The sequence below is a fragment of the Montipora foliosa genome, chromosome 3, assembly GCF_036669935.1.
Source record: "Montipora foliosa isolate CH-2021 chromosome 3, ASM3666993v2, whole genome shotgun sequence".
Classification (NCBI taxonomy): domain Eukaryota; kingdom Metazoa; phylum Cnidaria; class Anthozoa; order Scleractinia; family Acroporidae; genus Montipora; species Montipora foliosa.
The window spans coordinates 39,903,393-39,928,392 of record NC_090871.1 but is presented as its reverse complement, the minus strand read 5'-3'; the positions used below and the strand labels follow the sequence as shown (position 1 = coordinate 39,928,392).

At 39.6% G+C, this 25,000-nt stretch overlaps 1 protein-coding gene and 1 non-coding gene across 2 annotated transcripts; both read left to right on the top strand.

Annotated features, from left to right (window-relative positions):
- Window positions 1–5,445: 5,445 nt before the first annotated feature.
- LOC137994228 (uncharacterized) lies at window positions 5,446–7,612 on the top strand. The gene is made up of 5 exons (XM_068839852.1): window positions 5,446–5,576; window positions 6,199–6,277; window positions 6,498–6,591; window positions 6,711–6,737; window positions 7,595–7,612. The coding sequence occupies exons 1-5, from the start codon at window positions 5,492–5,494 to the stop codon at window positions 7,610–7,612; spliced, it is 303 nt and encodes a 100-aa protein (XP_068695953.1). The 5' UTR covers window positions 5,446–5,491.
- Trnas-gga (transfer RNA serine (anticodon GGA)) lies at window positions 7,351–7,423 on the top strand. Its single transcript has one exon. It is a non-coding gene; the product is annotated as a tRNA-Ser (tRNA).
- Window positions 7,613–25,000: the final 17,388 nt, after the last annotated feature.

Sequence of the window (25,000 nt, the reverse complement as noted above, 5' to 3'; positions counted from 1 at the left end):
TACATGTGTAAAACAAAGGTTGCATACCTGCCTCAGTTTGACGAATAGATGTAACTGGAATTTTTGATCTAAAAATGCAAGATGTTTTGAATGTCAATTGAATGTTCCCCCAAATCACATCTTTCCTATAAATAAAAACTAAAGGGGCTCTGTCATGAATTTTTATATTACATGGAAAAGTTGACATACTACTGGATGCAAACAAAGCCCAAATATAATGGTACAGTTTTGTTTAACCCTACTTTTAATTCCCTCTTTATGAAAGCTGAGTAAGCATCTATAGCTAAATAATTATGGTTAGGACTGAAATGGACCAACTTCCACAAGTTTTTCTCTTTTATTGCAGGAAAAAAACCAAATTATGCTAATGGTTTTTTCTCTCTTTGAGACAAAATGTAAGAGTCACTATGGCAAAGCCCTTTTTAGCGATAAAAATGAAAAAATTGTGTAACATTAATTTTCTTCTAACATTTTTTACCATACAGGTACTTCTTCTTCCAACCCACCCACTGACAACATGCCCTCATCTGCTGCTCCTGACCTGTCATCTTCATCGTTGACCACTCCCTTACTAACTTCAACATTATCATCCACTACTTCATCATCAACCACCACCTCATTAACTTGTCCACCATCAATCACTCCTTCATCATCAGCTGGTATCCAATTGTCTACTCAAGTATCATCTGCACCCTCGTTGTCACTCCCAGCAACTGCTACCAACGCCACAGGTGGAATCATAAACATCAATGACAACACTCCTCTCTTAACAACTTCAGACATGCACACTAAGACAGTCATGGTCACGTCCACACCAGTAACAACAGCACAGAATTGGTTGCCAAGAAATGGGCGTAAGTATGACAGTTGACTGTTGTATTAACAAGAATTTGGAAATGAAGTGTTAAGGACAGTACAAAAAGAAATGTGCAATTATTACTAAAAAAAGTGACACGGAATACAATAACAATCTTTATAACTTAAAGGTGAAACACGAAGATACCTGACTGCATTGGCACAAACCAGCAATAGAGATGGTGAGTTGTGCTGTCCTCTCTTGTCTACTCCTGAGGAAGGAGTACCTGAAAGTAGTAATTAATACAAAAGATAAGTGTTTCACAGTAAAGGTGCAAAATAAATTAACGTAAATACTTCTTTTAATGCCTGAGGCATAATGTATGATTGTGCACAGTGCTACAATGTAACTATCAGTTGACAATCGGCAGGGAAAAATGGCTCCACATAAGGTTTCCTTTTTTTTTTAAGAAACAAATCCAGTCAAAGTCTGTTAATAAGCACATCCTTTAAGAATAACATAAGTAAAGACCATACTAGCTATCTCTTTCCTACATTGTTGGTAGGAGTTACTGAAGGCCTGTTATAGAAAGTTAATCGCTACTCTAATGTTTTTAATTACTTTCAATGTTCAGGTTCAGCACAGCTGAGCATTCCTGTTGATGATGATGGTGGTAAGCTAAGTAAAGTTAATTCCCTAAACAGATGCAAAATTACAATTATTATGATAGGCCGGACTGAGATGACTCATGCATGATAACATTCAGAGGATCCCGGGTTCAAGACACGTTCTGACCACTGGTTAAATTTGTTCCTGGTAGTATGTGTTCATACTTCTCAACTGCTATTGTAAATAGCCTACTAGCTTACCTTTGGCCATTTGCGATTTTTAACAGTTGTTGTGTAATGTTCTGTTCTGTCGTGATTGTGTTCATTGGTCCTGAAAAGCCCCTATGGGGAGTCTTCAATTTCAATGTTACTACACAAATCACTCAATAATATTTACCAGTAACAACCTGAGCCAAATAAATTCCATTTAATTGCGAGTGTCTTACATTAAACTTTATTAGGCAAGCAGATTTTTAGGACAACATCAAATAACTCTCCATTACACTTATCTCTGCTCAAGTTTATTTTATCTGTTTTTGATTTGTTGTTTGTTTGGCACATTAGATTCAAGCACTGAATTAACAACCTGGTTAATGTTTCAGGATTCTATGGCACACCGTTCTATGGAGATGGCATCAGGGGTAATGTACATGTAGCCACTTACTAACATTGTTGAGTATCAGACCCCTTTTTTTCTAAAAAGTGCCTTGTGGGTCACCTGACAAAAAACATTCAATTATTATTGAACAAATTCCAAACCCTTGTGCATCACCAACTGAATTATAGTTGTAACAACTTTAGACCTCTATTCAATTAATGTATATTCTGAATAAAACACTATCACATATTCTTACATTGTATTTATATTTTGAACCATAGCTGGGGCAGTTGAGGAACACTTGCTTCCCATTGGATTAGATGGTAGGTCATTGTAACAGTTTGTGGTCTTTTGTTACTATGGTAGCTGGACAAGTTTGTAACTTGTTAATTTTACTTTACAACAATAGGGTTGGTTCTTTCAAAATTCAAATTTTAAAAACGTTAACTGTAGTCTAGTAATAATCAATTATTATCTTGCAAGGCATGCAAGACAAGACAGTTTGAACTAAGTTATGTTCTTGCACCAATGCACCTAATATTATTATAATTATTACTGTTGTTGTTGTTGTTGTTGTTATTATTGTTATTGTTATTATTACATTAAAGGAGCGAGCCATAGCCGATGGACAAAGGTCCTTTGTGTCATTTCTTCTCCTTCAGCTTTTCAACAGCTTCCTTAGAATCCTACCTTTGCCCAACATAGCTGTTTTCTAAAACATTCCCGTTCTGATGGTAACATCTAGCTTCTCAAGCCATGCATCCAACCTTTTCCTTACTGCTCTGACTGCACCAACCACTACCGGTACCACCTCCAGATGCCTAATCCCCCACAGTCTTCCAATTTCTCTCTTCAGGTCCTGATATTTCTCAATCTTTTTACCTTCCTTTTTATACACACTGTGATTCCAAGGTCAAACTATATCCACTATGATTGCCTTGTTATGTTGAGCAATGTTGAGAAGGAATATTATTATTATTATTATTATTATTATTATTATTATAGCAATATTTCAAATTCAAACAATATAGCCTAGCTACTGTAATTGAGAGAACGCCAAGATTTTTGTTGGCCCTTTTCACAACTTCGTTTTTATCATGAATTTCACTCAAAGTCACTCTGGACAAGACCTGATAACACTTTTCAAATTTTTCTGTCACTGGCCATTAAATTGTCTTCTGCATCACTCCACCGAGTGCACTGACCACAAGAGGCCCACTCTGACTATGAAACCAGGTCTTTGCTCTCCAAGTTTAAATGCAAGCTGTCTGTAGTTTGTTTTTGTTTTTTTAAATTCTCTTCTTTTCGAAGTTATTTTCTTGTGAGCATGCCATATTCTTCTTTTCCTTTTCTTCAAGTATCAAATCTGGTCTTCTAGATGTCGTCTTTGTGAAAGTAAACTCAAAGTCCCACACCAGCTTTGCTTGAGAATTCTCCAAAACATGTCCCCCTCACCATTTTTCCTGGTACGATTTCACATTCTTTTTTAACAAATTGTATGTCTTTGCCCAGGATACAGCCATTACAATTTTGCGCTCTGTTGTGTCTTGTTATGTACTCACTGCTTGCTATAGTTTTGCATCCAGCCAAACGATTTTGAACAGTTTCTTTTTGGTCACCACACAATCTGCACTTAAAGCATTCATTGAGTCCCCTTGCAGCATTTTCAATCGTTTGCTCCAGCATTGACATCAAGGCTGATGTCTTTCTGGGTGTCAAATTTTGTTCAAGCCATATGCTGCACCTCTGGTCTTGCTTTTTATAAATTTTACTTTGCATTTCTTGCTTATTGATTTCACCAATTTTCAAGCTTGTTTCCAAGCTTGTCGAGTATGTTCCCTTCTAATATTATGCTTTCCCCTTCAAATTCCAGTGTCTTTCCTTCGATTGCATTGTCATTACTGCTTCATCCTTAATTGAGATGTTCTCTCTCTTTGTTTCTTGTTTCCAGGCTGCCTTGATCCATCGGTTGTGAGATTATTATTATTATCATTATCATCATCATCATCATTATTATTATCATTATATCCAGACTCTCCTAAAGGCTTGACACATTAACTGGTGCAGCACGTATACTTTTTGTTACTCGCAAATGTAGGCAAAAGTGGGATATTTCACCACATTCCCCTTGAAGATACTACGCAATGATTATTTACTGGGGCCAAAGTGAATACACAGCTGGCTCGTACAATCAAAGCAACATGAGCACAGTACAGGTTGAGATATGGTTGAATGGAATAACAACAAATTTACAACTTACAGTTGATTGCTGCATTTTCCATGTATGGCATGGTATAAATAAATTGCATGTATTATATTCTTTGTCAAGAACAGATGAGGTGTCAAGATGCGAAAGTCTTCTCAGAGCTTCATGCACTAACGATGACACCTCACTGCTGCCATTCTTGAACCATACATTTGAAGAGGTGACTCAGAACATGCAATCCCATTCAATAATTAATTAATTTTAAATTCATTTGAAATTTTCATTTTCCTCGGGTATCTGATCTACTGGCCAAATTCAGGGTTATTTCTTACATTTGCACCACAAAGGTAGTCCTCATGATGATCAAGAAAGTTGTCAGTCAGAAACCTGATCACAACCAAATTGACATAACATATTAAGCTGTTTATAGATCTGAATCATAACTTGCTTTAAATTCAAATTGTGCATTTACCATAGATCCAATTACCCCAGTCGTCAATTTTCCTCAGCACTTACACCTCCTATATAACATTTCTATACACTGTAAGTACACTGCATAGACCCTGCTGCCAATTGTTCATAACTACTACAGTCATCATTGTGATTTGTCAAATTTTGCTCATTTTCTTTTTCTTTGGTATGCTGGCAGGCATATGACACCAAGAGGGCAATAGTTGTGGTCCTCCTGAATCCAACTGGTCAGAGTCAGTATAGAGAAAGCATGTTGAGGTAGTGTTTCATATTGCATTTGGATAAGTTTTATAATTACACAGTCAATAGATATTATACTAAGCAAATTTTGTTTCAAGTTGGCAGTGATAAAACACTTTAAAATAATTATTATTGAGGTGGCTGTATAGAGTAACCACAAGGATTTTATCTTCCTCATAATTATTATGCCAAGGTTTCTTCGGAAGGTACAAGCAGAAAGTAGCAATGACGATTGGTTTTACTGGGCTGCCGCAACTTCATCAAAAAATGGCCAGAAAGGTAAAATAACCTAAATGACATCTCAATCTGCCACATTAAAGTTTTTAGAGCAACAGGCCCTGGCTTCACACTGGGAGTATAGAATAGACTACTAACAAATAACTTGACAATGTATTAATCTAGCTGCTTGTTAGTTGCAAGTCATATTTACATGTAACACCTCCCAGCTGTTTAATAATGACATCCCAATTAATAGCAGTTGATTACAAGTTATGCTTTTTTGTACTACCAATACAGACAGTGAACTGTTAACTTAGGACTCATTCTGTTCGTTTTTCTAAACAGTGCTCACAATGTATGGGAACGGTCAAGAAGACCAGATAATCTTCTTGGCCCCAGCAACACAGAAAAACCCTGTCTTTGTTGAGCGGATGGAAGGTGACAGTCTATTAAGCCAACTTGTAAATGAATCATGTGGTCCCCCGAAATAGCGAGACCCTTTTTTTAACAGTACAGCGTATATCATTAATTTGTCAATAAATAGGCAAAATTATAATGTACAAATCATATGGTCATGCATTGTCAAAAATTGTTCAAGGTAAAGCAATTTAATTTACATGTATACATGTACATATCCATGTACTTTTCTGTATAGTTTTTTTGGTGTATTTTTCATTGTTATCGTCATTCTATGAAACACAATCTATACATATGGAATGCAAATTTTATGTTTTTTATTTTTTATTTCGGAAAAGACGCTTGTGCCAGCTATACTTGTAAACGATTTTTGGTGGCGAAAGTAACGATCCCACGAAAGTAACGATTCCCAAAGGCTGCTAAATCCAAAAGCAACAAGGGTCACTACTATCGGAACTCTACGGTAGTTTATTCCAGCACGTTAACTTGTGATAAGAGCAAATTTAAAAGTTATTTTCCATTTAAAGCCAGTAATAGTTTCCGATAGCTAATGACAAAATAGTGAATAAATATTCACATTGCTACAGACTAGGAATATACACAAGATAAAAATCTTGATTTTTATATTTGTGTCCAATATCAGGTGCAGAATTACAAGATTTTGACACCAGCAGATTGTATGAAAGGGTGAGAGTTATGGTTCAAGGCTTGAGTTTGGAAAGGTGAGTAATTGTACTTCTCTGCAGTTCACCTAATGGCAGTATACAGAGCCAAATGCAGTTTACAAACTGCAAACAATGATAATTATGACACATGTTATAACCCCAGCATATTAAATTTTTGTCGTAATTTTGTCACAGTAATGTGATGTCAGAAGATGTTATAAGTGCACAACCACACTGAATTACACATGAATAGTGACATGAAAAGTTATCTTTACAGGGATCAACTAACCCGCACAAGACAGTTAAGGCAGGATCAAGAAAAGGAGCTTCATGAAGCTCTGCAATGTGACATTATCAACATACATGCAAGTGTACATTTATTATGAAGTTGTGTGTATCAGCATAAGAAATGTAGCGTTGTTTAACCACAAGTATATGAAAAAAGCTGGCTCTAATGTCTTGTCTACACTATAATTTTACTTGTCAACAGGAACAAGCGAAGCATCAAAATGAGGCGGTAAGACTACATCCTGCGAACTTTTTGTTTCTTTATTAATTTTGTGGTTGATATACATAAATTTTGTGACATTGCCAGTGTCAGTGAGCCCCCTCGTCTCCCCCCCCCCCCCACCCAACCCATAACAACAATAATAATTATAATGACTGCAGTCAAGTGCATTAGCATAAGAAGGGCAGCTTTCTTGGAAATAATTATTTAACCACTATTATGTGAAGAAAGCTGCCTCTAACATCTCTTCTACACGATACTTATCACCAGGGACAACCAGAGGATAAAAGTGAGGCGGTAAGGCGACATTCTACAATCTTTGTGTACTACTCTTTTAATTTTGGTTAAATTATAAATATATCATTTTTCCTCTTACGACAATATTAGACACAGTCATATAACTGTAATTATAACTCATATAACTATAATTTTATTTGTCAACAGGAACAAGCAGGCTTCTTTACGCAATTGCAAAAATTGCTCTCATAACTGCAAAGATCATAGCTTCACTTGATTTCCTATCCGCAGTTCATATATGATTCATTTCATATACCATTTCATCATTGATTTCATTCCTCACGGAACCATTAGAACCCACAAATGGCCAGCTCCCAACGTCAGTGGCTTCATAGCTCAGTTGGTTAGAGCGTCGCACCGGAATTGCGAGGTCACGGGTTCAAACCCCGTTGAAGTCCTGAATTTTTCAGGCTTCTTTACGCAATTGCAAAAATTGCTCTCATAACTGCGAAGATCATAGCTTCACTTGATTTCCTATCCGCAGTTCATATATGATTCATTTCATATACCAATTCATCATTGATAACTGTAATTATAACTCATATAACTATAATTTTATTTGTCAACAGGAACAAGCAAAGAATTAAAATGAGGCGGTAAGACTACATGCTGTGAACTTTTTGTTTTTTTTACTTTTGGTTGATATACATTAATTTTGTGACATTGCCAGTGTCAGTGAGCCCCCTTGCCTCCCCCCCCCCCCCAAACCCGAAAACAACAATAATAATAATTTTATAATGACTGTAGTCAAGTGCATTAGCATAACAAGTGCAGCTTTCTTGGAAATAATTACTTAACCATTATTATGTGAAGAAAGCTGGCTCTAACGTCTCTTCTACACTATACTTATCACCAGGACCAACCAGAGGATAAAAGTGAGGCGGTAAGGCGACATCCTACAACCTTTGTGTACTAGTCTTTTAATTCCGGTTAAATTATAAATATAATAAAATTTATTTGCTGTTATGACGAGTAGACAAAATCATATAACTTTCTATCTTAGTTCCCTTTGGCAGTTTACATGTAAAGGATAGCCTTATGAATTCATGTTGAGTTGCTGATGTCTTGTGTTCCTTTTCTAACCCTAACTCTTGCACAACTACTTATGTAAGTACACTAAACCTGATAACACTGTAACACATACTTTCTTTTTCAGGACATGATTAGAGAGCGGAGATCAAAAAGACTAAGGAAGGAGCCAGTATGTGGTATCAGCATAATCATCTGTCTGAACAATGGGAGCAGACTTACAAGAAGCTTTGATAAAGGTGCTCTGTTCCAGGTATGGATGATCAGGATGTACACTGTATATGAACCCCAATTGGAAGTTTTTAACTACATCTGAAAGCAAGAACAAGTACAAAATTAATTTACTTTCATGTTTTGTTAAATGACTGGGGGTGGGTGGTAGTAAAATACAGCATTTTACAAAAAAATGCATTTTTATCAAGACAGATCCAAAGCATCAATAACAGACAATTAACCATAATTATATTATCATAATTATGTTGCTCTCAATTCTAGGAGGTTTATGACTGGGCAGGGTCATTGCAGGATACACCCCTTTATTTTACCCTTCATAGAGGAGGAAACCTAGTCCACCATAAAGAGGAAGTTGAGGGGAGCACTGTCCTTCACTTAACCGAAAGGGTAAGTGAGATACATGTAATTCTTTGGTGACATCATTTAACATGGAACATGCGATAAACAGTGATTTATCTGTTCAGGCCACCATCAAAACACAATGTCACTCAGTTATTTTTGTACACAACATTTCACAGGGAAAGGAAGAAGCTGCAGCACTGCTTGCTTCAGAGGTAAGGGAAGTATGCTACTTAAAAACCAATAATCATCCTCATCACTCATGGGCGTCACAGACTTCATGGAAATGACTTCCATACAGGAGCCATAAATTCATGGTCATCAAAACAAATTTTAAAACTGTTAAAACTATAAGTACTATAAAAAATACTAAAATAAGTGGAAATGTAAATTCTAAAAAAAATACTAATTAAGATTTAGGTAAAAGTAGAGGAAGGGCCTTCCAAATATATATTTTTATCATACATGTACATCAAATTTTGATTAAATAACAACTTTCATGAATTACATTTGGAGACCTGAAACTGCCATCCTTTATAAGTCACAGAAAATTTGGGCAATTAACTGATTTCCCATACATACATACATACATACATACATACATACATACATACATTCTTTATTTGATAAGTAGGTTGTGTGAAAGGCAGCCAAAGGGCTGATGTGGACCTACTATACTAAATATTAAGAATTACATATATATAAAAATTGCAATAATAACTTAGAACTACTGTATGCAAATAAAATGGTATTCACTAAGACTAACATATAAATCTAAAAGTAAATGAAATGGTCCTTTTTGTTGGCGACTACTGTTGCCTCTTTCTCAAATGAAAAATTGTCAATAGTCTTAACATGTTTACGTAAAATTTGTTTAAAAGAATAAAAACTTTCAGGTACTTTAACTAATCTATTTACAAAATTCCAAATAACAGGACCTCTGTATCGTAGGGAGTTCCTGCCGGTCTCTGATCTAAATCTAATGACATTAAATTGGTTAGGAACACGAGAAGATCTAGAAGAAACTCTTTTAGAAAACAGTTTACATATCGATTGGGTCGTTGTTCCAAAATATACTTTGTGCAAGAGAAACAGTACAGATTTTTTATAGAAGTAAGAGATGGGCAGCCAGTGGGATTTCATGAGACATGTGTCATCTGCCATCGTTGAGTCGAGGTTATTCACAATACGAGCTGCTCTTGCATGAATATGGTTTAGAGAGTTCAGTGCGGAAGGAGAACAATTTCCCCATACCGAAATTCCATACGTTACACTGGGGATAATTGTTTTAAAGTATATTTCCTCGAGAACCTTCTTCGGAAGGATTCTCATTCTCTTCAACGCTCCAACCTTCTGCGTAAAAGATTTCTTCACTGAGTCAATGTGCACAGACCATGTCAGCTTATTGTCAATTTTAACTCCAAGGCAAGTGGTGTAATTAACCAGGTCGATATGGCCAGTGTTAAAGTGGAGGGGAGGTATAGGCCCAACAAAAGAGGTTTTACTTAGTATCATTGCTTCAGTTTTAATTGGGTGGATGGTTAGCTGATTCTTAATGCTCCACAGGAGAACTTGCTCCAATGTTTTATTTAGTGACAACATAACCTGGTCAACATTTGGTCCAATACAGTAGACTGTAGTGTCATCTGCATACATGTATAGATCTCCCGAGTCGATGTGGTCAGGGAGATCATTAACATATATGGTGTAGAGCCGGGGGCCAAGAAGCGAGCCTTGAGGGACTCCATATCGTACATAGTCAGTGACAGACCTGCAATTATTAACTTCAGCAAATTGACATCTATCAGTAAGATAGCTCATTAGCCATTCATGAAGAGATCCTGATATTCCAATGGCGTGTAATTTATGCGATAAAATATAATGGGGGACAGTGTCAAAAGCTTTCTGGAAATCTATAAAGACTGCTCCAACTGTCAGACCATTGTCAATTGCTGTCTTCCATCCTTCAGTCATAGAGGTAAGCATTCCTTCAGTCGATAGTCCCTTGCTAAACCCCCACTGTTTACAGCTTTTTATGCCACAGCTGTTCAGATGGGTATCAATTATGTTGCAGATCTGGCTTTCGAGCAGCTTGCTGGGGATACTTAAAAGTGATATTGGCCTATAATTTGAAACATCTGCTGGGTTTCCTTTTTTAAAGATTTCATTAACTTTTGCAATCTTCCATGTGTTAGGGAAGCTGGACTGAGTCATGCTGCTCTTGAAAACAGTTACAATGCCCTCTAAGGCGGATGTTCCTGCAATAGCTAAGCTACGAGAAGAGATGCCATCAGGACCAGATGCTTTGTTAATTTTAATTGTCTTGATATCAGTTTTGAGTTTGTTGATGTTGACCTCCAAGACCTGCACAGTGGGGGTAACTCTGTACATGAATTGATGGGGTTCATCAGCTTCGGGGAATTTTTCAGCTAGTTCCTTGCCAATATTTATGAAGTAAGAGTTAATCAGTTCAGCTTTCTCGTAGTCATTTGTGATTTCCTTATTGTTAGCATCTCTGAGGGGGCCAATATGTTTATTCTTAGGTTTTCCAGTGGCCTCGTTCACAGTTTTCCAGAAAGATTTTGAGTCCTTGGTCTCTGTAAATTTCTTTTTCCAATATTGAGCTTCAGCACGTCGTAGCATCTTAGATACTTTGTTCCTAGAGAATTTGTAATCAACCCAGAGTTTATTAGTAGTGGGTGTGCCATCACAGGCTTTCAAAAGTTTATATCTCTTATTCATCTCTTTCCGGATCTCACTGTTCATCCAAGGTAGTGAATTTTTTCTAACCTTGGCTTTACGTAAGGGAATGTGACTGCTTGCAATAACATTATACATGCAATTCCAAGCCCAAGTGATGTCATCCAGGTCCTCAAAGGTGGAACAGACCCACCAAGGAGCACTTTCCAGGTCATGTTTGAAGTCTTTCGGGTTTTCCAACACATTCTTGAAATTGTGGACATATTTAATAAAAGGCTTTGGATTCCTGATCTTCAGCTTGTAGATAACGTAGATGAATTTGTGATCAGCTATGCAATACTCAATCACATCAGACTTTGAGACCTTTGAGGTATTGATAGTCAAAATCAGATCAATCAAAGTGTTAGAATGTGCTGAGGTTCTTGTGGGTGCTTTTATGATGTTACAAAAGTTATAAGATTGTAAGATGCGTTTGAATTTCGCACCATTTCCATTAGTAGCAAGCTGATCTGAATTGAAGTCACCAGCGATCACAAGATTCCTGCGAGACATCCAAATTGTACTCAATACTTGGTTGAATTCATCAAAGAAAGATGTAACGTCAGGAGGTCTATATACACAACCCACAAGTAATCTTTGCGAGTGAGCTTTCAATTCAATCCAGAGAGCTTCAATGCCGTCGTTGTCATATTTGGATATATGTACACAATCTAGGCTAATGTTAAAGTAAATAGCGACTCCGCCTCCTACTTTGTGTGACCTATCTCTTCTCAGAATTCGGTATCCATCGATGTTTACTTCGTTATCGCTTATATCTTGTGTCAGATGCGTTTCAGAAATGGTTAGGATATCCAAGTTGGTATGCTGTAAAAGTATTTTCACTTCGGGGAGGTTCTTACGGAGGCCTCGCACGTTCGAGTGACCGATGGATACTCCTTGCTTTGCATTGTCTCTCACCACGTGAAGTGCATCAAACAGAGGGGAAGCAGGCCCCGGGTTAGGACATATGTCGCCGCATAATTAACAATTATTCCATGAGCGCGCGTTGGATATGAGATGGTAAATAGCCAACGAGGCGCGTAGCGCCGAGTTGGCTATAACCACTCTCATATCCAACAAGCGCGAATGGAATAATTGTTTTATTAAATTCCTTAAACTCCAAAAGTTTAGAAGTACGAAATACGAGCGAAAAAAGCGAGAAAATCCTAGCGAAATCGAAAAAAGTTGATGAAGATGCGATGTTGTGTACATGTAATACCTCGTGGTCAGACAGACGCAGGCTCATCACAAAAACATTTCTTACCTTTTCGCGTATCTCTAAGCTTCGAAAGTGATCCAAACTTTCCACAAAAACCTTTTTCTTTTGCTTTATACCGACAGAAATTTCGCTTTCTGGCGTAAACGTTTTTAGTTTAGCAACGCTAAGCGCAATCATTTACCATATAAGGTCAAAGTAAGGTATATGAGCTGATAACCGAGATTGAGTGAACCAATCAGAGCACGAGAATTGCATTATCCGAGGTTGAGAATTTAATAATTGTAAATATTCAAGGTTGAAGCTTGCATCGGAGTTGCTGTAGTAGTTGACTCTCGAATTCCTGAATCTGACTCGAGCTTTCCACACGGATCCAATATGGCGGATATTGAGTCGATACAAAATGGATGATATCGGTTTCAAAAACCAATGATTATCCCAGCTTTGCTTGTTTACTTTGACGAGGCGCATATTTAATCCGATGTGTGCATCTTTGCCACTTGAACATGCCAATATGTACAGAGAAAAGCCAAAAAGAAACCAAAGTATAGGCGAACTAAAAATTTTGCTTCTTCCCGCCATGATAACCGCTGACCGTTCATGGACAGCTAGCAAGCAATACACTCAGATAAAGAAGCCACATAAGTCCTGGTTCCCTTTTTGCCCAACTTATGCAGCAAGGAAAGTAAACACCATGCAGCCACAAAAGCAAGCCTGGTCATCTAATGCAAAGTCATGCAATATACATCAAAACAAGAGAAGAAAGCAATTGAGATGTCTCATGGGCAACAATGATGGAAACTATTACTAAAGATGCACTGACTGGTTCCCTTGGCGATGAGGTTCTTCGTGAGCCGCGACACTTGGGAAACAATAAATTGCTTGATTCCCTTGGCGACGAGGTTCTTCATGAGCCGCGACACTTGGGAAACAATGCACTGACTGGTTCCCTTGGCGATAAGGTTCTTCGTGAACCGCGACACTTGGGATAGAATATATTGACTGGTTCCCTTGCAGTCGAGGTTCCTCGTGAGCCGCGACACTTGGGAAACAATGCACTGACTGGTTCCCTTGGCGACGAGGTTCTTCGTGAGCCGCGACACTTGGGAAACAATACACTGACAGGTTCCCTTGGCGATGAGAACAAGAACAACTTGTCACCCTTGGGGTGCAGCCAACTTGGTAAAATCCTGGTTTGGCCACTAGACTAAGAGGAGTTTTGTCCCCTCTTGCTGAACCCTGTCTGTTTATTCTTTCTGCTGAGTTACTTAAAAATAGGATCCGTCAAGATTGTAAGGTGAGAGGAATTAAAGTCTTCGGGAGTGATGATACCTATTTGAGTAATGCCGATTTAGAGGGCCTTGAAAATTGTTGAGGACTTCAGGGAAATCGACGAGACCCACTGGTGTAGCATTCCAAAGGATTTTTTAGCAGAAAGGGAAGCCTAAACTTCTTGCTGAGGTGTAATCACGATAAAAACTATCTATTTATTCCTACAACCAAGGGCCAGGAGCTAATATTATTGTTCAACAGTAAGGATATACTGGTGGGCAGGAAACTGATCTTTTTTAGGCAAATGGTTTAAAAAGGGCCTTGACTCAATTAAAGACCTGTTGAGTCAGCGTGACGAACTGTATACATTCCAGGAGATCAGGAATAAGTACTCTTCTAAAACTAATTTTTTACACTATTATCAAGCGGTCAGTGCTATTCTAACACACTTACTGTCTCTAGGAAAATGCACCAACAACATCAACAACTTAAACTTTAGCAGAAGTGATATGTTTCCTCCATGCAAATCGATACAAATCAATCTATACACGGTGAAGTGAAGGGATTTTTAGAAACTGCTCACTGATAAAGCTCATACTGAAGAACAAACAGATCCCAAACGGTGGGGCAAAAAACGTTTTTTGAACAAACAGGATTGGAGGAAGATTTTCAAATCACTGAAAAATACTTGCAATGAACCAAAGTTTAAGTGGCCACTACACGTTCCAATGTTTTCGAGAGAAATGCATTGTTAGTAATCGAATGGTCGGCTGTTTGCTTTTTTTATGGATGGTGTAATAACTCCTTTCTTCAAGGGCGTAGCAAATGCACCAGATGATACTAGTAGGACCAGTTACAGCCTCCGCAGATTGTTTCACAACCTGCGTTGGTATCAGATCAAGTATGCAGGATTTAGGCTTAGAGTGTTTAATAGTGTCCTTAATTGAGGCATCTGTCATTGTGGCAAGGAGGCTGGTCGATGGTAACAAACATGATCAGGGCTGCCAAGTTGATCCCAACTTCTATCATCCCTCCTTTACAAAGAATAGCCTAGTTTCGAATTGTTTGCGTGAAAGCCTGATAACTATTTTAGAGCATCAGGACGAGGCTCAAGGGAATAAAGAAAAGACAAAGGCACTTATTTTGAAAGCAAAGCAAGTGAAAATGAGGTACTGTCCTGTTTCCGTGTGCCAAAACAATTCCAAAAAGCGACCAGACCTCAACTTTTTTGATTTTCGGAGCAAGGAAAAAGTTTCAAAACAAATGGAGCACCTTTTACCGGTGGGCTGACAAGGAGTTTCAGTCTACCGCAAACCTACACAAATGTTCTCAGCATTTCAGCACCAAATGCATCGTCAAGACCCTGTGTGGCAGAAAAAAAGGTAGTAAACAGGGCACTTCCAACGAGATTCAACCCGCAAGAGGTTGCAAGTGGCCCAAGTGAACGACAAAAACGAGTGATTTCGCAAAGAGGAAAAAGAAATTTAAGATATGAAAGCGATCTGAATTTTCCAGTGAGAAGTCCCCGTGTGTCATCTGATGTCGCTTTGAAGGATCATGACTATTTATTTCCCTGTATCTAATTCCTGTCAAACGGACATTGATCAACTAGAAATGGAGGAGCTTGTTAAAAATGTAGCCAGATTAAAAATTGAAAACAAAATTCTTTGAAACAAAGTCATCAACAAGGCAGCCCTGAAATGCAAACTTTTCATGGACAAGGTGTTAAACAATTCTCGCTTGTGCGAGAATGAACGGCTGGAAAGAAAAGGAAAAAGCAAATCAACTGGTCCTGTGCATGAAAGAAAAAGCTCGTGTGGTTATGTCTCAACTCTCAGCGAGTGAAAAGAGCTCTTACACATGTATGGTGGAGGCTCTTCGCAAGAAAATCGGCATGCGTCAGGTTCCCGAAGCCACTAAAGCTACACTCAAAGCGCGACAAAGAAAGGTGGGAGAAAGTTTGTTAGATTTAAGAATTGATATTAAACGCTTGTGCGGGGAGGCTTACCCGACTTTGAGCTCGGCTAGTTTGGAGCAAGCTTGTGTAGATCATTTCACTGATGCAATTGGGGCGACACTTGCAAAGGACGTAATTCACTCTAAACCCTCGACCCTAGATAAAGCCCTGTCAGAAGCTCTAGAGCTCGAAGCATTGGAACTCAGAGCAGTGAGAATTAGAAGGTTGTGAGTGAAGTGTCAACCAATGAGAAAAAAGCTTGCCAAGTGCAAAATCCACCTCTACCAGGTTGGGCCACAGAGCTTTCGACTATGATTGCGTCAGCTACCGCAAAGGCTGCAGCCGAAGCAGTGGTTAATGCCATCCCTTCAAGCGGCATTCGAGGAAACTACGTTCCCCCTTAGTTGGGACTTGCTAATAGCAGGGGCAGGGGGTGTTGGACATGTGGGTCAGTGTATCATTTGTAGAGGGACTGCCCGCAGGGAAACTTCCGCAGGGCACCCGAAGACCAAGTACCAGTGATACGCATTAGTTCCATTTGTTGCTTGACTGCAAGATAAAAGGGGTCCCTGTGACTGCCGTTGTGGACTGTGGTAGCCCAATCTGTATTTTGAGTGACATAGTTTTTAAGTGCATTACTTTTAACGGGGCCCTACGGAAGGTCGAATCCAAGGTCGTGGGCGCCAAGGGCTCCCAGCTGAACATCTTGGGAACAGTGGAACTAAACATAGCCTTCAAAGGGATCAGAGCTAAACAGCTATTCTATATTTGTGACAACCTCAATCAGAGTGCCCTTCTTGGGGTAGACTTTTTAAGGGAAAATGGATGTGTTGTCGACTTTAACGAGGGAACCCTTTGCGCTGGAAACACAGAGGTGTACTTGCGGATATTCTGTGGCTTATGCAGCTTGATTGAGTCCATCAAACAACGGACAACGTCATACCACCCTCAGTGTGATGGGGGTGCGGAACGACTTATCCGTATGATTACCGGTGTTATTGCCAAGGTTGCGGAGGAGCAAGAGGAGTCTGATCAGTACCTCCCTAAGGTCCTCCTGGCTTTGCGTGCATCCACCCATGAGACGACCGGCTTCTCCCCCAGTATACTCATGTTTGGCAGGGAACTGAGATTACCTATTGACACAATGAGGGAGGGGCCTCCCTCAGAACAATCGCCTGATTACCCATCTTTCGTCAAGAGACAGCAAGAAATTCTTAAAGGGAGTGTATGGACGAGTAGGGGAAAATCTGCGAGTCAACCTTCGTCACCAGAAAGATATGACGCGCGCTGCAAGGGAAACGCAAAGCCGTACCAAGTGGGTGATCTGGTGTCGTTAGAGGAAAAGGCCGTTCCGAGGTTGGTACACTGGAAATTCTATCGCCCCTGGTCTGGACCGTGGCGAGTAGTAAAGGTCATATCTGACGTCACCTACAGGATACAGTGCAAGGAGGTCACACCCATGCAGGGAAGACGGAAAACAAGAATGGTTGTACACTTTAACCTTCTTAAACCGTACCTACGGAGATGCCCTCAGCTTCAGCCGACATTGCATGACGTCGAGAGAGATGCTGGCCAACCTATGGATTTGAATGTTGAAGAGCGTGCTGTGTTAGGGTTACTGTGGGCTTGTGCCACAGATGCCCTGCCTGGGGGCCCTGCTCTGACTGAGAATGCCGCAGCTGTCAACCGTGAACCAGACCCCCAGTCGAGACATTCAACCAGAGACCGCCGTGTCCCTGCCTGGATGGGACTTTCTTTTAGGGGAGGACATTGATAACGCCCTTCTTCCACTACGGAGGGGGGGGGGGGTGTGTAACGTTTCTAAGAGACTAGTCTAGCCTCGCCCCAGGACGTAGGGGCAATAATCACATGCGGTTCGTTGAGAAAATGTAGACCGCCATTTTGGCTGTGCAGTTGTTGTAGTTGTTTTGAGACGTTATTAAAGAAGAGTTTGATCTCTGTTACATAACTAAAGGCAATTTATGTAACGTAGTTCCTTCAGTTATGAAACTGGTATCAATGGAAGCTGACAGTGAGCCCTTTACCCCTCTCCCTCTGTCGTTGCTCCAACAGTCGGTTCTCAGATATTTAAAGCTATAGCTACACGGATCAGAGGAAAGTCAAAACAGACGTTAAAGTTGTTGCATTACTGAAATCACAACGGACTGGACTCTAATCTACTGCCATTAAGCTCACATGATTTTATATGTAACACGTTTTTTTTTTAGTGTTCGTAATGCATGGTCTACTAGGGCCTTTTTTCAATTGGAAGCGTGTGTTTCTAACTTTAAGTCTATGTACCTGTATTTCGTCACCCTCTTTCTGGCTTTTTTGCTAGAAAGAGATTTGTTTCCAATATTCTTTAATTTTGCAATTGCAGCTTCAGATTACCACATTATTGTTAAAAAAAAATCCTGAAAATCCGAGCCTAGTTGACTGATTGCTCCATTGACCCATTGGTCCATCATCTGAAGATTTATTGGTTTTGAAAGTCGCTGGTGGGAATTGGAGTCGAAGCCATGGAAAAGGCCAAAAATGTTTGCAGAGCGGCAAAGGGAAACTTCACAAGAATGCTGAACGCTGGAAATATGATGATAGAAGCCAAACGCCCAGTTCAAGAAGTAAGGGAAGCATTCGCAGAAGTCAAGGCCGCCCACAATGATTTGGTTGCGAAACATGAAGCGTACATGATGCACTTAAACAACGAAGAATACAAAGAAGCTGAAGTTTGGATGGACTCGTACATCACATTTTCAATGCTTGTTAATGATTACACTGATAACACGAGTGAACACAAAGGAAATGAAGTCATTCGGGATGACAATGAAGCACACAATTCAGATAACATAAGCCATGAGAAAGAAGAACATGTCCAATGAGCAGAAGCCTCTGCAAAACCCGTTGTTCTAAAACACAAAAAACCCAAGCTACCTTGCTTTTATGGTGATGTCCGGAAATACATTATATTTAGAGATGACTTCAAACACACTGGCGAAAAACAATGTAATGCCAGAGATGCCATCACAATACTACGTTCGTGTTTGGGACCAGAGCCCGCTAAATTAATTAAAGGCATCACCTCTGATTTGAAGGCTGCTTGGAAATATTTAGATCACAACTACGGAAATCCGAGAGTAATCTCTGACACTATCACACCAGACATTGAAATATTCAAACCAATACAGCACGGTAAAGATCATTGTTTCTGTGATCTCGTTAATTTGATTAAGCGGTCATTTAATATTCTAAAGGAAGTAAAGCACCCACAGGAGCTTGATAACACACACGTAATCTCCCTCATAGAGAAAAATTAACCAGAGATGATTTGAAAATGTGGGCCAAACATATGAACAACCAAAACCTCGACCCTTCCATGAACAATCTCCTCTGCTGGATGGAGAACGAAATGACAGCATGCCTACGTTCTGGTGGTACAACGTCTCGTCCAGCAGTACATCTCATCGGCTCCAACGACCCTTTTGAGGAACACAGACATGAAAGTGGCTTTACAAACAATGTTACGTCTGCAAAGGTGAGCACTATGTGGATCAATGTTCAAGATTCTTAGCCATTACACCAAGTGAGCGATGGAAATTTGTTAAGGAGCAACGAGGATGTTTCTCATGTTTAAAGCGTGGAAAGGGACGCACCTCCTTCAACTGTTCACGTAGAGTACTGTGTGGGAAGTAATGTTGTTCTACCATAGCGGAGCTCAAGTCAGTCTTATCCAAAGTGCACGTGCCGAGCAGCTTGGACAAGAGCACAAGCCTGTCAAGATTGTGATAACCAAAGTGGGCGGAGTTGTAGAAGAACTTGACACGAAACTGTACGAGGTGCCATTGTATGCTGACAGCGGGAAGTTAATTCAAGCCGTGAGAATCTCCCAGATATCCAAAGACTCCCCCAAATTAAACATAGATCACATATCAAGTGTCCTGGAAATACCCACAGACAAGCTTTTCCGTAAAGGAGGTCCAATTGATTTTCTGATTGGAATTAATTACCCTCGGTTCCACGAAGGTCAAAGATGGTCTTATTGCCAGGAGAAGAGAACTGGGTTGGGTCATCTTTGGCTCAGATTCAAACGCTGATCAGCCTGAAACCATACCAGTCCTTCACGTCCATCTAGCCAAGCCCGTCGACCTCACCGAATTTTGAAAAACTGAATCTATAGGCGTGTCTGTGTCACCATGTACATGTGAGGCCACCGAAATGTCCTTACAAGAACGTGCCGAGATGAAAATGATTTTGATGGAAGGTTTGGTACAAGATTTGTTGCCGCAAAAACAAGAGTAGCTCCCCTCAAAGACCTACCCATCCCTCGGCTTGAACTACAAGCTGCTGTGCTCGGAAGTCGCCTTGGAAAGTCTATTCTAGAAGAATCGAGATTCAACTTTGAACGAGTACACTACAGATAGCCGCATCCGCCTGGCCTGGATCAAGGTGGAAACACGCAGCTTTAAGCCCTTCGTATCTTGCTGTGCTGCTGAGATTCAATCTAACTCCTCGCCTGAAAATTGGTCACACTGCCCCACTTTACTAAACGTTGCCGACGACTTGACCAAAGGTATTTCAACAGGTGAAGTACATGGCAGATGGTTTTAATGGTCCTCTGTTTTTACAGCGTCCTGAGGAGCTTTGGCTTATGGAACATGGAAGAAGTGAATAAGGAAAGAAGAAAGGTCCAAATCACATGCGTTGTTGCTGTCCGCCAGCCTTTCTTGAACTGCCAAGAGTTTTCAGCAAACAAGTCTCCATCGCCCACAATGCCGCAACACATCCAGGGCTTTTATGTGACGTCAGCGCAAAAATTCAAACTGAATAATGATCCCAGCTGTCCAAACAATAAAAAAAAATGGCTGACATCTGTAAACACTATGTATGTTTTACACAATTACGGGCTTATTAGTCAAGTTTATGAAAAGTTTGCATATGGCTTTTGAAGATGACACATCAGTAGAAGATACGAGACCTTTTCTGAAGTTTTGCTGCAGTTAAAGGTAGTCGCAAATTTTATTTGAATCTGGTCCATTTCAAGGAATTTTTGGTATGAGAGTAAACTTCGAAGCCAAATTTTTCATTGCTCGAGTGCTTGACAAAAAAGTTTGCATATGAAATGAAACTGATGGTTCAAAGTGGTCGCAAACTCCAACTTTAGACTTTTTCCACCAAAGTTCTTGCTTTCCCTCTCCTTAGAAACTCCTACGGGAATAGACCGAACCTATTTTGAATCCCCCACGAGAATTTGAATGTAGTCAAAGCTCCGCCTCTGCAAACGATTGGACCCCTTTGGGACTATTCAGCGTTTAGTCTGAACAAGAAAAAAGCAGTTTTAAGGCTAATAAAGAAGAATTTAAAAATTGAAACAGTGCTGATTCCTACGGCCTGAGAAGTTTCTTAACTATTAATGTAAAGATAAAAAAGGAATCAGCGCTTTGCAATTATTATTTCAAATAACTTTAAATGATAATCGCTGGCTGCTGAAAAAGAGAGATTTCGGTCACAAGTGTACCAAAAGGCAGTATTGTAACCATTGACAACCTAAACGCAAACTGTTTCAACAGTGCTTTTATTCACTTTTCGATTGCCGCCGAGGAGGTAGTCAGTTCTCTATGTGAAAACCATAAGTGAAGAGATGTCGTCCATGCAAGAAATGCAAAAGGTTGATGGGGAGCTCTTTTGAGAGCTCATTGAATCCCCGATCAACCCTGCTTTCTTACACATGTCCACACCGCTAAAACACTGTGACCCTATGTTTTATCTGCAAATTAACAGACAAGCTCTGTGGAAATGGCATGCCATCAAGAACTCTGCACACATGTTCCAGGTGCTCCAGGATAACTTGCTGCAACTTGTATACAGGTTATCTCTTCCTTGCAGATCTTGTGTCGGGATCCTCGTCTATGGCAAGGTGAATTACGTCACCAAAGAGGTTCCAAACAACAACACAAGCCGCCACGCTCTGCGATCAAACTACTGGTGTACGATTTCCCTCAAAATGATGTCGACCGAGGGCCTGAGGAGATCATCGCTACTCTAAAAGAAATGGAACAGGAACTGGTTTGCGAAAACCAAAAACTAACAAAAGAACTTGAAGGTAAGAATACATGTAATAACCCTCAGATGGAGCTACTTTCGATGTACTTATCTAAAGGCAAACTACACGATTGAACTGTATTATTTGATATTTTTGCAGATAAAGCATCTGAGTTGTGCAACACTTTGATGGAGCTGAAAGAATTCCAGAACCAAAGTGGACGTAAGGGGGAACCGATTGACCAAGTTGGTCGTCGGCAACAACAGTGCCACCTCAAAGACATAACACACGAAGGCAAGAGACACGTTTTTCTATTGAGCAAACAACGCACAAACTCATTCAAGCTTAAGTTCCATGAAGCAGATAAGAAGTGCATAACAACACTTTATTTTGCAGAGAGAAGGCAGAAACTGCAAGCTGGTTTACCGAGACCCATGGCCTCACACCACAGTCTCTTTTGCTGAGAGACAAGACTGTCATTCTCAAGGTAACACAACTCATTCAGTGATAGCAAGTATACTCTTCATTCATATCTAATCTTATCAAGGTTTACAACATCAGTGAGGATTTCACAGTTCATGACTTGGGTCTTTTTTATTTCAATTTATATTCAGAGAGCAGCACAGCTGGCTCAGATTAAACTATAGGCAGATGAAAAAGATATAGATTTACTACGACTAAACATAATATTCATAATAATTCAAATAATTACTGCTTACTATCAATGTGCCGTTGCATTAACTGATGCAATCCCCTAGGTCACTCACATGAGCCATATGAGAGTTCCTTAGGATGAAAAAGAAAACGTGAAATCCATCTTGTTCAGTATGGACAAGTTTTCCATGTCCCTGGAAGGGTATCATGAGGTGAGTCAGATGGAGCAGTCACTTCCCCGAGCCCATGTGGTTCAAAATTATGCAAAGCTGCTAGACAACCAATGGACAATGAAAAGGACTCCAGGTGAAGCTCAGGGTGCAGAGCTGCCATTTGTGCTCCTCCTCCAAAGTGAAATCCGCAATTATGTAAGTCCAAATGCAATTTTTGTTAATTAAAAGCAACTGCTACAGTGATGCCATGGGAAGCAGAGGAAACAGAGAAACACGTAATGTGTAGAAAATTTAAGTAGGGTAAGGCTTAGGCTTAGGGTTAGGTTTTAGTGACTCGGGCTCAGAAAGTTATTCATAAGCTCAAAGACTGCTTAGAAAGTGCAACACCTCATGCAATTTCAAGGCATCAATTAAGGTAATATTATCGTTTTATTTGTTTATTTATTTATTTTGCTAGATGGCAAAAAAGAAAGATGTGACAAAAATCAAAGTCAAGATATCTGGAGATGGTACTAAGATGTCCCACAACAGTAGCTTCTTCGTCTTTTCTTTTACTCTAGTTGATGAGGATGACAGCTGTTTGTCTAATGCAGGTAGATAAAATGTCCTAATGTCCAGGCTCAGAGATTGATGAAGGATTAAGAACAAAAAAGCTACCAGTGCTAGCTAATATTAATTTGGAAGTCTGATGCACTTTTGATTAATAACAATTATTATTATTCTGCCAGGCAACCACACTGTTGCCCTTATTAAAGGAGGAGGAGCATGAAACCTTGAAAAGGTCTCTCGGAAATGTCATCAAGGATGTCAACAGCCTAATAGAAGATAAAGAGTTATATAACTGTTGAAGGAAAAATAGAACGCCTGAAATTCTACTTGGGAGGAGACTATAAGGTGAGTAAATTTCAATTTGCTTTAACTACAGTGGACGCCTGCTACACAACTATGCCATTACAATCAAGAGCATCGAACCGTGGCCACCCGACTAAGTTTTTGACATCTTTTTGACAGGTTTTTGATTAGTTTGATGTGTTTTAAGGCTTTCGGTTGCTATAGACTACCAATCAGGTGCCTTAAAAAGTGAAGTCGGAATATCAAAGCTGTGCTTCTTTGTTCAGTTCAGTTGCAAAATAATGACGTTACAGGTAAAAGTTGATTTCGGTGGCGAAAGATTTGCGACATTTCTATTGAGAAATGTTACATACAAAACCCTGCTTCAGACTATACAGAGGAATTGTTCTCCTCTTGCTCACCTTGGTCAAGATTCTATCAGACTTCGCTATAAAGACGAAGACTGAGACTTTGTAAACATCAGTGCAGACTATTCTTTCAAATACGCAAGTGGGAAACGTCTTCAGTTGGATCGTGATTTACTTGCCCTTCAAAGGGCACTGAACAATTGAGTTCCTAAATGGGGTGTGAAGGAGGATTGGCGACTGCCGCAAATTTTAGAACAGTTCCAAAATTCTCAGCTGAAAGCACTGATGCCTCACAAAGATATCAGCAAGAGGGCAAAGACTTGTGTGAGTTCTCCACGACAGCTGTGACATTAGGGGTTATTTGTTGTAATATTTCAGCTGTATCAGACTGCTTTTGTTGAGTTATGAATTGTGCTTTTACGAAGTAAAATATATGATCCCTTTTTATTGTAACTCGATGCGCTTAACTGCACAGCAGTGACTGCAACTGTGAGTTGATGAGTCTCGATATTCTATTGTTAGTGTTGAGTTTTACCTGTACATAGATTATCCCATTATTATTTACAACGTCCTGTTCGTTTACTTTCTACAGGCGACATTCAGTCACACATAATTACATTTGGAAAGAGCAAACATGGGTGTAGTTGATGTTCTCTTTCTTGGTCTGTAAAGTTATGAATCAAGAGAGCAAAATTATAATGCAAGCTACGAACATTTACAGTATCAATAAGTCCTGTACTATAATACTCTTATTTTCAATAGCTACTTCCCTTTGGAGTATTCAGTTTTTCATGTACAGAGAATTTTAACATCACACTGAGCATTACATAAATGCTAATAAGCCCTCGTTTTCGAACTGTATGTAGTGTAGCCATTGTAGAAGGAAGTAATGCCATTATGGTCGAGAAATAAATGTACCTCCAAATTCGAAAGTGTCCAACATCAGTCAACACATTGTACTGGAAAAGTCGTCATCCTCTTTGTGACGTAAATAAAAAACGAACGCACGCTAACTGTTGAATTACCCCTAGGCCAAAAAAATTGCCTCTTACACAGACATTCTTGTGGATTGTCACGCAATCTTTCCTCCCAACTCCCAACGAGAGTTGTTCAACAGCTCAGAAAT